Below are 17223 nucleotides of genomic sequence, written 5' to 3' on the forward strand. Positions count from 1 at the left end.
TACTGTGATAGGGTGAGCGATGCAAGTGAAAGAACATTGGAAGGGGGATACTACTGAGACTTCAGAAATAAGAGCCTTGAACCGCTGGCAGCAATCCATCACTGCTTAAATGTGATTACCACATATCCCCTACCCCATATTGGATGTTGCAGCGTGAGGTAATTCTACTAGCGCCTCGTCCCTCCCTATCTTGAACTGTTCTCCAGCCCTGAAACCCTCCAAAATGTCAGCTATCTTGTCATTCTGACCTCTAGATTAAAGTACTCTAACGTCAGCAGCCACGCTTTCGGTTACCAGGCTCCTAGGCTCTGGGATCTCCCTTCTTCAGTCTGCTCTCTGCCTCTAACAGGTTCCTTAAAACCCACCTCTTTAATCAAAGCTCATATCAGCTACCCTAAAATCTCATGTTGCTCAGTACTAAATTTTGTTTCACGACCTCTGTGAAGAATCTTAGAACATTTCACTGAGTTGAGACGCTATATTTTAATGTTTTATTATACCTTTTGTTGTATATTCAGACTCTTAATCACTTGCCGTAGACTTTATTTTCTGACATAGGCAAAAAAGCAAGCCAGATCGATCTGCTCTACCTCAACTTTAAAATACTCATTGTGTATTAGAGATCATTGCCCTGTTTCATACCATATAATGTGCATATTGTTCGCAACTTCGTTTTATTATTCCAGAAAACAATCGATTATTTAAAGGTTTAATTGTATTAGGGACACCTGTGCATTTTAAATGCACGTTGATCATGTTAGTGGGACTCCAGTTTGTCTCGACGGTCTTAATAACAGTGTATTGCCAGAATTACACTGAATTTGGAACAAAATATGAGCTTCTTTTTAGTAGTGAATTTTATCAGAAGTGACACCTTCACTACTCAGCGGAGAGCTGTAATCTCCAGTGCGTGCCGGCAGGAATATGAAATAAAAAAATATTAAATTTAAAATATGTAAGGAAGAATTTGGATATGTTGCTATCATGGACTATCGTTTATTTCTTTTCGAAAGTTACTTTCTGCTAAATTAAATGAATCTTCGGTATCTTACTCAGAATTCATTCAGTGTCTTTCCAAGAGCGAACAACTCAAGTCCGGTGCAAATAAAACGGACGAACTGAGTCTTAATTTCGTAAAGCCTAGAGCTGCTGCATTTCAAAGTGGATCTATTTAATTTCAATTAACCAGCAACGCTGGAACAACTTTGTAATCCACCTTACCTTATTTTCCTTGCAATATTTTTTTAAAGCACATTTTCTAAATGGAACGAGATATATGGTCCATTGTAACCAATGGGATTTTAAATCCTGGCAATACTAACCCATTTGTTGAGCTTTATAATGACTGACGTTCAAAGGAAATGCAAAGTAAGGATTAATCTGAAAATAATCAACTACATAGTAAACGAACCTCCTGAGTATCAAGTATATTTGTTCACAATTACAACATTCAATAACCCATCAGTAATGGGGAGAAAAAAAATCTGGAGGCTTTGAGAACCACCAGTGCAAGTGTGTAACAGTTTGTATTGATTCTCTGCTCCTGCCTTCCACGATCATTTTGCCGCCTATGTTGTAATTAATTGTTTTCCAAAACCTATAACGGAGTTTAGGTAAAACAGAACCAGGTGAACGTACTGTAAACAGTTGAACATTTATTGCATCTCTGGCGCCTGCTATCCCGTCTTGCCCATAAAGCTACACCTAATCATTACATTCCCCTCAAATAAAGTTTGCCCCATTGAAATACAGATCTAAATATGTCTAATAGCTTGTGTTTTCTCATGCCCCCTTTGCCATTTTGTTTTGGCTTACGGCTTGGATATGGCTGTTATCTGTGTGCTTGACCCCCTGGAGTTTTGCAGGCTGAGTCCAACCAGTCCCGCTCTTCTAGCCCCCAGCTGTATATCCTGATTGGGATTAACGGTCAGACTTCTCATTTACCACAACCACAAAGGTCCTGAACCCAATTAATGGCTAATAATTACACTCTAAACTCCTCCACAAACCCTCCCTGCATCATTAGTTGGAGCTCCGGATATGAGCGTGATCCACTGTGATCCAGCTCTTGACTGACTTGGTCCGTCTATCGTTCTCATTATGCTGTTTGGGGGTGGGAGCGGTCGGTGACACGTTGGTCTAACTGAGCTTTTATAGCTGTGAGGTGTTTGCAAATAGCACTAAGGTAACCAGTTGGGTAGAATTTTTATTACAACGAGGTTCGTGGATGGTAACTAACTGCATTCTAAAGTAAACTGAGATTTTGTTCTCATGTATGAAATACGTGTTCAGTATAAAATGGTTTTATTTTAGGCTGCTATTTTATGCTATTTTATTATTAAATGTAGCTGAATTATACAGAACAGAGTGATACTATACTCAAATATACAAAATAAGTAGGTACATGTAGAAATCATGATTTAACTGGAAATGTGCATTTAAGATCTGGAAGACTCAGGGATCTAAGAGATATTTAAAGTATTGAGATTTACATATGCTTTTAATGTTGGATGTGGCGTACATTTTGGAAAACAAATATTGGCTCGACAGCTACCAGGTAATGAGGAAACGTGCATAGCCTACTAATTTGATGAGATTAGCTGTTAGCCAGCGATAGCTGTGGTTTACCTGTAACGTTCTGCAAGCCTCGGAGAAACCAGCGACGCCCAAAATTCATGCCGAACAGGTTCAGTAAACTTCAGGAGTGTTCAAGGTTACTAAGGATATGGAAAAAAGATAAAGGCAATTGAGAACGATTTTAATTGAATTCACAAAACGTGTCACCATTGCTCTGAACTTGTTTCAGATGTGTTCATAGAGTTTCTTCTAGCATCTACCTAAATTCAAATATTATTGAAAAGTGATCATCTGGAATCCCTTGTCTACAGATCAGGATTTATTGAATTAGTGGCCATTTGCTCTGATTTTCCAGATTAATCCAAATTGTCCTTTCACCAACGGATTGTCCCAATAACAATTACCATTCAGAAACTATGCAACTACTGACAGTCTTGCCATTAGTTTTCATTCGTAATACCTGTATTTACTGCCCACCCTATAATCATTCGTCATCCACACACTTTCATACAGTAACCATACAAATAATTATTGGTCATTCAGAAACATTGCCTCCACAGATCATCTCACTATTAATGACTATACAAACCACACCACCAATGGCTATCCCTAAACCTTGCTTTGACTGACCTCCCATCTTAAACGGACACCTAGACATCCTGCATCATCTGCCCATTCCACCATCACCTTGTACCCAGAACCCTTGCTTTGGCTGACCATACCACCATCAACAGAGATCCAGAAAATGTGCCATAGCTGACCATTTCACTGTTGATAGCCATCCAAGCTCACTATTCTACCTGTGGTGATCATAGCCGAATTAGTCATTATATCTTTGCTGACCACTTACAAAGATTGCACACACTCACTGTTCCATTAGTGAACACAACTATATTCTGACAATACTGATCATCACTGCTTTATATCAGGGTCAACACTCCATGCTTACTGTAAAAATTGCAGTAAATTCCTGAAAACTGTGGGTATAAGATGATGTGGCCTAGGACAAAATCTGGTTCTAAATCTATCACATTTTACTTCATAATTACTTACAGAAAGTGATATTTTTCACACAGAGTAGAAAGGATGTATGTTGGAGGAACTAAAATAGATCATAAAGCTCAAGGGATCAAATTATGACACTAAAACTGTAAGCTCTTTGAAACATGACATGTAGATTTCAATGAGTAGGACATAAATTTTAATGTTGTCAATAAAAATTATTTGTCAATTTCACATCTTGTAGTTTACACAAGTCCAAAATGCCTCAATCAAAAACAATTTACTAGAACATCGTCCCCTTATCCCCCCAATATTGGCAACTACTTTTCAACCAATATTGCCTTGTGATACTCATTTTTGATTATATCCCCACAGTTTGACAATATGAGAATAACATGCTGAGGCCAGCACAAGTGAAAGAAGAAACTGTATCAAATTTCAAATAAAACAGGGACTTTTCAGCTTCGGATAGAATTGGTTGCAGTCCAAGTCTATCAACATGTCCTGGTTCCACACTCTGTTTCACAAATGGAAGCACATAATTGAAAAGTGGCTTTGATAGCTTAAGTGAGTGGGCAAAATAGTGGCAGCTGGAGTTCAATGTATAAAAGTGAATGAAGTGTTTTCTCAATATTGAACTGCACAGTAGCAGAAAAATGTAAGTACAGAAAATAATTTCTTAAAGCTATTTAAAAGGGTGATAGAATTTTAAATTATATATAAAATGAGTGAGAATATGAAGACATAAAACTTATGTTGGAGTTGTACAAAGCTTTGTTTAGAATGTATGTGAAACATTGAGTTTACTTATGACGCTGCACGTTAGGAAGAAAAATATGCCCTTAGTGAGAGATTCACCAGAATTATACTGGAGCTTAAAATTGTATATTATAGCACTGATTACAGAGGCTAGACTTGTATTCCTTAAACCAAGATTAAGGGATGATCTAAATGATATATTTAATGTAAGTAAAGGATTTGATGGAATGATTGGAGAAAACTTATTTCCTCTGTTACAAGAATATAAACTGAGTTCCTAACCTGATAAAAGTTAGGCCTATCAAGGCTGATATTAGAGAGAAAATAATCCCATCTTTACACAAAATAAACATGTTTTTTTTTGTTTTTCCCATTAGGAAACCTTGCAGCAAGTCAATTGGAAAATTTCAAACTGTGATTGCTAGGTATGGTTTAGATAAGAGGATAAGGAACTCATGGGTAAATGGAGTTTAGGTACAAATTGAATGGTAGAGCAGTGGCTGAAGGTTCACTCCTATTCCTTTGTTTCTTTTTTCTTCCCATGTTTAGTGTATCCCTTTGATTTGGGCATTTTTAAAATGAACTTTCCTTTTTCAATAAATAGTGTAATTGAAAGTTGACGGGGGGGGGGGGATTAAGAAGAATGTGGGGTTATGAGAGTGGAAGAGAAACAAAGGACTGCAAGGTTTTCCTGAGATTTTGGAACTGAATCTGTGGGAAGAGGAAGAGTGGGGGCACACTTGCTGACTACTACTGGCAACTAGTCTCCACTGCGTGGTCTGGCTCCCATTTGATATTTGTTTTAATCTTCAGATGGATATATCATCACGTTGGGGAAACTGTTCCAGGATGACCACACATCCCTTGGGGGTATTGGAATAGGCTTAATCGTGGAAACATGGGCACTAATATGGATGAGTAAAATGAGATTTCACAGGGCTTTAGGCTGGTGACAGATTGTCTGTAATTTCACTCAATTGAATTTGAAATCATTTTTCAATCTGAGCTCGTTTTGTTCTCAGGTTGTGATCCGTTGTCTACAGCAGGTTAGATTATGTGTATTATTTCAGGATCTCCTAAGGATGTTCTTCATTTCTCTACTGAAAGCGTTTGTTATACCTCATCGCCAAGGCATGCTTTTGGCAAATGTCTGTACGGAAAGTTTACTTTTGCAAATAAATTGAATTTAAACGCGGCAGTAAAAAAACACACAAAGTAATTAATAAAATGGAAATAATGGTGTAGAGAATCGGTAGCAAGTCGCATTTGACAGCTGAACAGGCAAAGCACAAATTTCCAGCCGATCTGAATTCAAGCGTTTCGGCTCGTGCTCTGGCTCCAGTGAGCACGCGGCAATTTCGATACCTGAACCGATTTATAGTATTTTAGATACGTACATCATTATTTCGAAACGCCTTTCATTTTGAAAACGCGGCTGTTCAAATGGAGCAGAAAAAATATCCCCCGAAGACCTTCATCAGCCACTGTTTAACGCAATTTAATTACTAGTTGACACAATTAGGAAATGTATGAATGGAACTTATAAATGTCAGACAAGTTTTTCTAATTAATAACCCGAACCCGATTAGAAATTTGTAATCTCAACCCTTATTACCAAACCATAATCTCAACCCGACAGAGATTTCTCATACCCACCGCTTTTTAAAAAAAATTCTGAACTATGAAGTTTGCCTGGCAAATGAGGGGAATGTACGAATTGAATTGTAAGTGCGGTTATTGCTTGGGTCCCATTCTGACCGTTTGGTTACTATAGACGGGAACTGATTCTCAATTAGATTTCCATTTCATGTTTGTATAAAACAGAATGTCAGTATCCCAAGCGATGGGGTCCATTTTGGCAACACACCTGCATAGGCCTTCCTTCTTTCTAAAAACAAACCTTATTTTCTCTACCTCACGTAGCACGTAGAGTGTTCATTAATACATTCAAACACGGATGATAATATTGCTTAAATATTACCAGGGGCCTCTGTAAATAGCGTGTCATATTACTTTCGCAGGTTTGTCCACAATTAAAACACAGGAGAGTTGAAACAGATTCTCCAGCTATTTTATATAAGAGGCGAGCGAAATAGTCAGATTGCTGCGTCAGGTGAGGAGGTCATGCGTTCTATACATTCCATATATCGCTTCCACAGAGAGGTGCTTGGTTTCAAACTAAACAGTTCCATCCCCAGCAAGATTTTGTAACCTGTAACCTTACTAGCTGCACTCAATTGTCCACATTAAGGGTTAATCCATCAATTGAGATCTCAAACGAAGGGACATTTCAGGGGCATATCATTACATTCTACAGACCTGTACGCGCCGTAACTCAACGCTGCCGGATAAAACATTGTCTTTGACTGAAACTTAAGGTAGAAATAGTCACGAGTCATTGCACGGTTGTAGCTGAGTTGTAAATAAAATGAAAATACCCGTGCGAATGTTGGCGAATTCGAAACTACGCCATTACATATATTACTATCGAGATGAATTCCTTGCTTATATAATGATTTTAAATACACTACTAACAATAAGCCCCATGTGCTATGATAGAAATAATGTGCGGGTTAGACTGAGATCACAGTATTTAAACAAGTGCTTTCTCCAACACATTTTCGACCAGAATCCATGTAACTTTCATCACTATTATGATCGTATTAATGAAATAATCTACAACTACCCGTTCATTCCTGAACTTTTTATGTATGTACATTTATGGAAAAGCATTGTTACTTTGAATGCATCCATCAATTTTCTCTTGCGCTTTTGCTGAACGAATTGACGTTTTGTACTTGCTGCCCCTCGTGATATTCCGAGTAATTGAAATTGAAATTTATCATACGCAGAAAAGTTGAGTTAATGCGTGTTATCTTTCTTGGGTTCTAACAATGAATCGATTTGTGTCTCCCTTCACTCAAACGTGTTGCAGTGTAAAAACTAATTCGATTGCATGTTCGAGCCCAGAACATAGAGGCCTCTGTTCCTTAACAGCGCGGCTCCGACTGCTGGAGAGCAAGTTTGGTGGTGTTTGCGACATGCCTACAATTGCAAATCGCAATCCCTCGTTTAAGTGATAAAGAGTGCGCTAAATTTAACAATCATGCCCAGCCTTACAAAATCGTGAGTAATATTCAGAGAAAGATGTTGCTGTTGTGTCAGAGACAGTGAGAACACTTTGTACATATCCCACCAGACATCCGAAAATAGGAGTCTACTCGTCAAAAATTAACCCTTCCCTCGGAAGTATTTGTCCCGCACTTATTCCATCTTTAGTCTTGCATTTCGCTGGCTTAATTTTGGCCTGTGCTGACGCTCAGTTGGTTTTGCAGAGGTATTCAGCACTCTGCAGAGGTTGTAACACAATTCTACTTTAGAAGACTAGCATTTTATTCTGATTTGCAGTTTCGACTTTATTTCATTCAATTGAAGTGAATCACCCAATCGTGCAGTTCACTTGGAAATACCTCCCTCGCTATAAAACATAGTTCGTTTCTTCTCCTTCCTAAAAAAAATCTTAATTCCCCCTCCTAGATGCCAGTTTAAAAAAAACTCTAATTCAACCAGTGCTCAAACGCTGTCTACTATGCAAAGGTCTTTTTGCTTCAAAATTTTTCATTGTGAAACATTTCTAATTTTACAAAACAAAACATTGTATAGTAACAGTCAATCTCACCTAATGAAGCACGGCGAAGCTAATACAGAATATGAAATATCTGAAGGACAGCTTTGAGAACTTCATCCTCCAACCAACAACTGAGCGATGTAACTACAGCCCACCTTGAGTATGCGTGTCATGCTATACGATTTACATTTACATTCGCTACGAAGCTTTTTGCCATGAGACGCTGTTACAACAGATGCAAACACACTCCAGCGATTCTCAGGCACTGAATTTCAAATGGACTGTTACAGTTTCTCGTCCTATGAAACACATGTCAGAGAGTGAAGAGGTGAACACTGATAATGTGGCAATCGTCCCAGAGACCATTGTCGAGTCCGCAATGTGTCTCTCCCCTGAAGTTCAAAGGTATTTAGTCTGGCAGACGGAAACATGACATTAATATAACAACCCCCACCCTCACGCCCTCACAAAAGCCCGAGAATGCTGGCAATAAGGTAGAGACGGCGGAATTATTAATATAGATTTTGTCAGTTTGCTCTTTTTAAAACCCAAATGACTCTTGCTTTTCACTGACCATATCAATTGAACCAACAGGAATACACCTAAATAATTCACATTGTGTCGCGATTTCAAGTTCATCTGTTTCACTGTTGGTTAACAAGGTTTTTTTTAATCGTCTCCTTTTATCTGCAGTACGATTTTCAAAACATATTTCGATCAGTTGGTTAAAATATGCCCTAGTTAAATAAATTATAAACGCTGCACAGAAAAGGCGATGGGAATATGTAGCACTTACTGTGTTGCGACTCCGGTTCTTTATACCAATGCCCCTCTCTCTTCTTTCTTTCTCTCTCTCTCTCTCTCTCTCTCTCTCTCTCTCTCTCTCTCTCTCTCTCTCTCTCTCTCTCTCTCACACACACACACACACACACACACACACACACAAACAAACACATTCTACAGGAACCATTCATTTTGAGGAAAGAACTTGAAGACAAACGGCCTGAGAAGACACGATAAAATAGCTGTTTTCTTCTACTAGAACAATGTAAAATGAGATGAAATTAGTTTTGTGCTGGGCTTACGGCAAGGGGAGAAGGTGCAGAGGTTGCAGTTTAGAAACCGAGAGGGGGGGCAAAGTGTTTAAATGTCCGGTGCTCAGCGCCAATTAGTCCTAGTAAGTCCTAAACCCACGTTTATTCTTCCAACACACGAACATCGGGAGTTAAATCACTGCTGTTACACAGAACTATTCAATCAGCTCAAGCTATCGATAGCTTTAATTAATACTGTCATAACTGATGGGGGCTATTAGGGCGCATTATTGAGTTAAGATAGCATGTCATTCTGTTCCCCGGTCACTGTCAGTTGTCTTAAAACTGTAAATCAATGAAGTCAATTAACATGCAATTTTTTTTAAATAATGAGCAACTTGTGCACAGAATTAAAGTTACCCATTTTGTTCAGTACGTTTCTCCGGCACATCCTCTGCAAGTGAGTTTTAATGTTTTAAAAGAAAGTAAAAGGTAGTGTGATATCTGTTCGGCACACTGTCTTCACAGTGTGGAAACTTCCTGAGGTTTTAGAGGAGGGGAGCCGCGCAGTGAGCGAGGAATAATGTGTGAAATGGCGTTAGGGACGCAGAGATAATTGGTCTGATGGAGTTGAGGACAGATCGCGGCCAAATGATGAATATATTCAAACTTTTCCCTGCGTGATGGTGTCAGATTGAAGGCTCTGTGCGCATGTGCGAAGGTGTCCAAACTGACAATGCCAGGGAGATAGCGTGTGCGATTCTCTGAAATCACGACCAACGCCGACAGACAACATGAGATCCAAGGCGAGAGCGAGAAAACTGGCCAAAAGTAGGTCCCTATTTTCTTCTCCTATCTCTCCGCACCTTTTTTTTTACAAAAAAGATCCTCTGTATAGGTTTGCAAAAAGCCCCTCCATAAAACCCAACAACTCCAAACGATCCGCTATACACTCATAGTCTTTGTGAAGAGCGGTCAGGGATGTATGTTCTCCTCCAGACGATGTGTCGTTGCAGTGGGGAACGATTAGAATGATGTGCTTCAAGGTCTCGCGAAAAGGCTGGAGCGCACTAACTTACAGAGTTGAACGCTCTGGCCACAAGAGCGGCGCGGAGCTCTCTCTCTCTCTCTTTTTCTCTCTCCCCCTTTGCAGAAGTTTTTTTTCCATACCTTGTTTATTTCTCTCATTTCAAGAGAAACTTCCATACAACCCACCCACCCCCCTCCCAGCGTCTCGACCCGAGAGGTTGAGGAGTTGGAAAGAAACACCGACAAAAAAAACAAATAAAATGAAAGTTACCGAAGTTGATGAAGAGATATTTAACTTTTTGTTAGAGAAAATATAACGAGAGCCATTGCAAAGTATAAACAGTTTTTTCCACAGTGTTAAATAGTGGGCGCTAGAGCACCATTGAAGAGCTCAAAGTTGTTGGCCAACGACCCGTCTCTGTCTGAAAGGGGAGCAAAATATCTGAGGGGAGTCTGTTTCACAGACTTGAGTACCATTAGGAGCTGAGCCGTACCGGGGTGTCTGAGATACCAGGCATCATATTTTTGGGGGCTGCTTCGGGGAATTAGCAATGTCGATGTAATGCGGGAGAGAATCGTGCAGGATCGGGTTGGAGAAACGCAACTGACAAGTTTAAAGTTTCAGTTTAACAATCCCAGATCGCGAAAACGGTATTTTAAGGGGAGCTAGTCTGGAGGATTGGAGGATGTTTTACAAAGCGTTGTCGTAAAAAAAAGCAAAGTATCTTAATCTCTAAAATGAATTTTATGTCGTTCGTGTTGTGCGAAATGTTTAGAGCAGCGCTGAATATTAATCTTTAACCCATAGCCGGAAGAAAAGCATGTATGAGCGTGTGTAAAATGAAATTATATTCACGTGCCAGGAGTATAGGCGTTTTTGTGAGGCCGTATGAAGTTTAGATCTATCAAGGTTTCAGTAGCTTGCTGTATTTTTTAAGAAGACAGGCCCTGCTGTAGTTGGAAAATATTTTTTTTATTTTGCTCGCTATCTGCTTCCGCCTCTACTAACATGACCACGCTGCTCTGTCTGAATGCCTGAAAGTTTGCCCCATTCCTACTTTCACTTTGAAATCTCATCTTTCTGGTCAGTTTATTTTTCTCAAACTATACGAAAAATAGGAACTGTCTTTAACTTTACCGAGTGCTTCTGAAAAAAAAGTTGCAAATTATGAAACTTTTTTTTAAGTGTGGACTGTCGATCTAATTTACAGTCACTGCTGTGTACAGACACAAGCCTCCACACATATATAATAGCATATGTGCATAGTAATGTTTCTATATTTGTTTTCGGCATTGTATATGTATGTATTTTGAAGCTTTTAATAAAGCTGTGCCCTTTATTGGTTAACGTACCGAGTCATTTCCAAAAATAAGAGGACTTTATTGTTTATTTTCTGGTATTTAGGCCAAGTTAAATTATTCACGTTTATATCGCCGTGTTGGGAGCACGGAGAAAATATCCTTTAAGTTATTCACTGGAAAGATTTGGTATCCAGAGATCCCTGATTTCAAATCCCTAAAGAGAATAATGAATTATTTAGAGCAGATTTGAAATAGTCTGTTCATGTGCATGATTGTATTTGAAAGTGTATATGGTGTCAAGAATGTGTGCAGGCAATTATCGTGAGTCTACTTGTGTGTACATGATGTGAAGGCATTTATAAATATTTAACAGTCGCAATTAACCACATTAATTAACAATTTGGCTAATGGATTTAAACATAATTTTTCCCCTCTAGAAATTGGGTATAATTTTAGACCACGATTCATTTGCGTGGCAGTAGATTTTGTTGCTTTCATGCAGCGAAGTTATTTAGTGAATGGCTGGGTTCTAGTATTTTTCCAAGTTGTTTGTAAATAAATGGATGTTTAGTCTGCATGCCACAGTCCCCGCTGAGCTTGGGTTACTAATTATTACCATTAAAATTGATGCGTGTTAAATGCCAACTTCAGACAGTAAGGAAAGCGCATTTATTTGAACCAGGAGTCACGATTAGATTTACGCGGGGCTCGCAGCTAGAAATGGGTTGGAAGTGATTTATTTCAAAGGTACTGTTCGGTGTTGAGGATGAGCAAGAAAAAAGAACTGTCGTCCCAAGCAACCGAAATAAACAGGGCCGAACGTTTTACCATGGAAGGGCAAGACTCATGTATAAAAAATATCTGCTCCCCAAACCAGACTAATGATATAATAATAGTAAGCTGTGTTCATCCAGCTCCACACTTTGTTATCTTGGATTCTCCAGCTTCTGCAGTTCCCATTATTTCTAATAATATGTGCCTCTGCGTTATTAACATTCTCCACTTTGATTTTCATGTTGGGGGTTGTGCAGTTGGTCGGGGTTGTGGGGGGTACTGGGGGGTGGAGGTTGGGTCTTGGAATAAAATAAAACACAATACAACTCAGCGTACAGCTAAAAGTAAACAAATAAGATTGCGAGGCACTCAACTTGTATATAACAGCGTAATACTGCATGGCCACACAGTAAGGCTGACTTGGCTATTTTGTGTGTGTACACCTATAGATGTGAGTATATAATGCATACAACACGTCTGAACACAGACTCTGCCACATTAGATTTGTTTGTATTTCATTTCTGTTTGTTGTAAGGGGGCTTAATACTTCAACCATACTTTTTGAGATAGTAGGAACTGCCGATGCTGCAGAATCTGAGATGACACGGTTTAGAGCTGGATGAACACAGCCGGCCAAGCAGCATCAGAGGAGTAGGAAATTGAAGAAGGGTCTCGGCCCGAAACGTCAGCTTTCCTGCTCCTCTGATGCTGCTTGGCCTGCTGTGTTCATCCAGCTCTATACCGTGTTCTCTCTTATACTCTATTTTTGACATTTTTAAAATAAAATAGACTAATAAGTTGAATGAACAGAGAGGGGTAAATCGATGCTCCATCGTTTAACTATCGTTTAACTATCGTTTAAGGAGTGATTCGGCATTTTATTCAAGCAGATATTTCACTTTCCACGTTCAGGTGAACTTGAACAGCTGTAAACATGATCATTCGGTAGATTTAAAATGAAGTTCAAGGAGACATCAGGTTTATTTTCATGCTCAAACACCGTGTGTTTAAAGTACACGCATATACAGTCAAACCCTTGCACACCTGGAAGATTTACAACAAGGGGACCTTTAAGGTTTTAATGTCCTTTTAAAACGCCTACATGTTTATTAAATAGTGCACTACTTAATTCCAACTACCGGCTTGATCCGCCCACAAAGGTATTTTCTAATCTCGGCAGGCAATGGACCTTTCTCTGTAGTTTAAAACTGGGACCAGCGTTGATCTATCAAATCTCTGAAGGTATTTGTTCAGATTTTAAGGCCCGAGTGAAACAAATATCATAGGTGTTGTAATTACAACGTGCCAATGGCTTATTATAGATTGGTTTGCAAATTCAGTAAGAATCAGGACTGTTCTGCACCAAGCGACCCCTGTAAATTTCTTCCATCAGATGTGAGGATTTTTAAATAGCAGATGGACGTGCTAATTGCCAGCGTTTTATGATTCGATGTTTAGAAGATAATGGATTGTTTATTAAAACCAAGTAATTGAAACAGTAAACAAAGAAGTTGTGAAAGATTTAGATGTTTAACTGCTGCACGGGGGAAAGTGGCCACGGTAATGGGTTTCCAATAAAGCAATTACTGCACCCGGGGGCCGTAGGGCCGGAATCAATGCGGACAGGACAGATTTCACATACAGGGGAAGGAGCTAATGATTAGAACGCTCTTAACTTGAAATCGAGTTGTTTGTCACAATAGGAGAAACTGACAAAACAGAATGGGAGCTGGGAAAACAGCGGTTCTCGATAATTAAGGGAAATTGGAATAGCACATCTGATCAATATGAAAATTGACGGTTTCAATAAAAGTTGTCGAAAACTTTATTTCCACCCTCCCAACCTTCGAAGTGATGACAATGTCCGAATTCATGAGGAACTTTTTTCTGTTTGTGTACTCACAAGATGACAATTCAATCCCGTCACTCATTTAAACAGGTTTTTATTTACACATGGAGGAGATTAATACCATATAAATGCTTGTTTCTGGAGTTCAAGAGGATATTAGATTAGGAGAATTATTGCTGTATACAGTCATTTTAATTAATTTTTTTAAAAAGTCCAGTATTCAAATGTTACATCACTTCATCCATACACATTTTATACTCAATTAGCTGCGAACGCTTCCTCATATTTGTCTGCGTTTAGGTTTTATTTGTGAACTTTTAACGCGACCTATACAGGTTTAAAAGCATATTAATTTTCTTGACACAGTCAATCCTCGTTGATAGGGTAATCATGATTTCACTACGCCTGACCGAGAATAAACCGACTTGTGTAGATGTTGCTGTGGCGTGAGGCTCAATGAAATCAAAACGCACTGGAAACATTGTTCTGAGTGTGGGAATGTCTAGTTGAGAGGAAAGCAGCTAACGTGAGAAGCTGTGTTTGCTAGGCTTGTAGCATTCACTGTCAGAACTGAACGTGGCTCTGTCCCTGGCTGTATTCTTGTGTTTTCCCACTCCTACCCGTGCCAAGTTTTGCTCCCACCACTCCCTCACCCTACACACACAGACCGGCCCTCTCCTCACCCCCTCACCACACCCCATCACCTTGCTTGATTTCCTTACAATAATCTGACTTGGCAATCAGACATTTTTCCGAGTTACAAGCGAGGAAATATGCTGCTATAGTAATCGGGTCAGAGTGCAGGGGGCACAGACTGGAGCTCGGGCGCACTTTCTCTTCGCTCTCCTGCACTCGTCCGGCGTTTCACTCAAGGTTTCTCTTTCACCTCTCACACTTCATCTCCCCGCCTCCCTTGCTTTCTCACTATTTCGCTCATGTTTGCTTTCTCTCCATTTCCCCTTCCTCTGCTTTTCCTCTCAAATTAATCCATTTTATCTTTATCAATAGCTGTCCATCTTCCCCACATTTCGCACACCATCTTTCCACTCATTTTCTCTTAATTGTTGCTTAAAGTCGTTTATTGTCCGTAACGCTCCTTTATTTACACATATTTGTTATCTCTGCCCATACCTCCACCTTGACAGTCTTTTTCTTTCTCTCTCTCTTTCTTCGCTAGCAGAAACAGCTCATTAATTGTCCCGCCGTCTCTCTCACACACAAAAAATCACCACGAATTTACTGCATATCACAGCGACAATTCCAGTTTCCACCTTTCAGTTTTCATGTTGACTCCTGTAATCTTTCGCACTCTGAATACATCACAATCTTTCTCATACACACAGCAACTGACGTGTGTGCGTGTGTGTGTGTAGTTTGTCAGGCAGTGGGTTGCAAATTAAAGGTAATCGTTTTCTGCTTGCGAGACTATTCTACTTCTGGATAGATCAGGAATGTTTAAGTCCGCTACCAAATGCATTCAGTAAGATTTTGAAATAAGTTGATGCGATTTATGTGTAGAAGCTGAACTCATGCTGGACTGTTGACTAGACAAATGAGATATAGTGCTTGCCTGAACATTTTCACTCACAGATCCGTACTGCGCAGCCCTATTCACGAAATCACCGGCAGAAAGGCGCAGTTGTACAGGCATGCGCTCTCACAGGCGCACTAAATGGACTACGCACTTACACTCACCCCCAAACATATATTAGTACACACACAACACGCATATACGCAGAATCGTGCACATAGAATCACAACAGATGCTGAACACGTATGGAAATTCTCACATTCGCTGAAGTATTCAAACTCAATCCCGGAGACACTCTGTAACACAGGTTCAGATAAAACTTTGTAACACAAATATAAGCTTGCTTCAATTTAACACTTCCCTTTCTGAGAAAAGACTCGGATCAAATTTCAGGTGTGAGCTTCCCGTGTGGAACTTGGTGGTATTGGTTTATTCTCACAAACCTCTAACTTCACAACTATTCCAGTTCATGTAATAGAAGGTGTTGGCTTTTCGTTCTGTGTATAAGCACTAAATAATATTCAGGCATAGTTGATGCTAGAGATTATTATAAATTGCACCCATACCACACACGATACGTATTAAAATCTACAATTAATGGATAATTGCGCACTAATCTTTTCATTTATAGAAGTTTAAAACACGATAGGACGTCGGAAACAGAAATTGCATAAGCATCAAATATAAAATTACAAATTCAAGCAAAACGCCACCATAAAAACATTTTTAGGCGGTACATATCCTTCTGCTTGCAGTGCGACTCCTGTCATTTTACCACGGCGATCTGAACTCTCAAAAGGTATTCATTCCCAGATTGGACTATTTTCGGAATTTCCTCAAATACCGTTAAGACACCGGGTCTCAGTTGAGCAGCGTCTTCTTACGTTCGATACGTTTTATTAGATATTTTTTCTCCATTTTATGAAACAGGTTGTTAAAAATCCATTTCCAATAAGAATCCTGATATGTGACATCCTAATGATCTTTGAATGCAAAGCAGTTTTTTTTAGAATAGGGGATGCCACTTGCAAACCGAGTCTGTAATGTCGGAAGTAATTTATTTTCCGCAATGTTATGTAATTTATTCGGTTTTTTTGAGGAGGGCTCGGGGGTGTAATGCCAGTGAAATGCAATTTTCATTGTAAAGATTAAGGTGAGTTTTCTGTCGTGTTGCTGCAGGAAATAACCAGGTTTTACACGTACACCTAAACATACAGGGTACTCAGACTTGCTTTGCTCCTTCCTTTAACGTGAAAAGCCCCAGCTTCATCTGTTAGGGTTACTCTTTTTCAACTCAGCCCAAGGTTAACCTCCCAGTCTCTGCACCCGTTCACATGTATTAGTGAATGTGATCAACTGATTCTGGTCTGTGTAATTTTTTTTTGGAATTTGGGAGCAAGATTTGTTGGTCAGTAAATGCACCTGCTAAAGTCTTAACATTCCCAACAACAGACATTTTCCAATGCTCCAACCGTAACTATATTCAAGCATTGAAGGGTAATGTCTACCTAAAACACATCCTGTATGTGCATACATATGTATGGAGTAATACATGAAATGGCACGCACGTTTCATTATCCAAGCCATCTTATTCTACTACTTTCTATTCTACTACTTGAAACTGCTAAATAACGGGTAGATGTTACTTTAAATTTAGACTTTGAATTTTTTTTTGTCTTCGTCATGCGTACATTTTCAGGTCAAGCATGTGTAGAAGTCACTTTATGATACAATAGGC

The 17223-nt window shown here is 39.3% G+C and overlaps 1 protein-coding gene across 3 annotated transcripts in view; it reads left to right on the forward strand.

Annotated features, from left to right (window-relative positions):
* Positions 1-9345: 9345 nt before the first annotated feature.
* prdm16 (PR domain containing 16) overlaps positions 9346-17223 on the forward strand; it is a 667238-nt gene continuing 659360 nt past the window's right edge. For all 3 annotated transcript variants that reach the window (XM_048561011.2, XM_059638054.1, XM_048561012.2), the window contains exon 1: positions 9346-9831. In XM_048561011.2, the coding sequence (XP_048416968.1) occupies positions 9795-9831 (37 nt within the window). In that variant the 5' untranslated portion in view covers positions 9346-9794. The remainder of the gene's footprint in view (positions 9832-17223) is intronic.

The sequence above is a fragment of the Stegostoma tigrinum genome, chromosome 28 (assembly GCF_030684315.1).
Source record: "Stegostoma tigrinum isolate sSteTig4 chromosome 28, sSteTig4.hap1, whole genome shotgun sequence".
Lineage (NCBI taxonomy): Eukaryota > Metazoa > Chordata > Chondrichthyes > Orectolobiformes > Stegostomatidae > Stegostoma > Stegostoma tigrinum.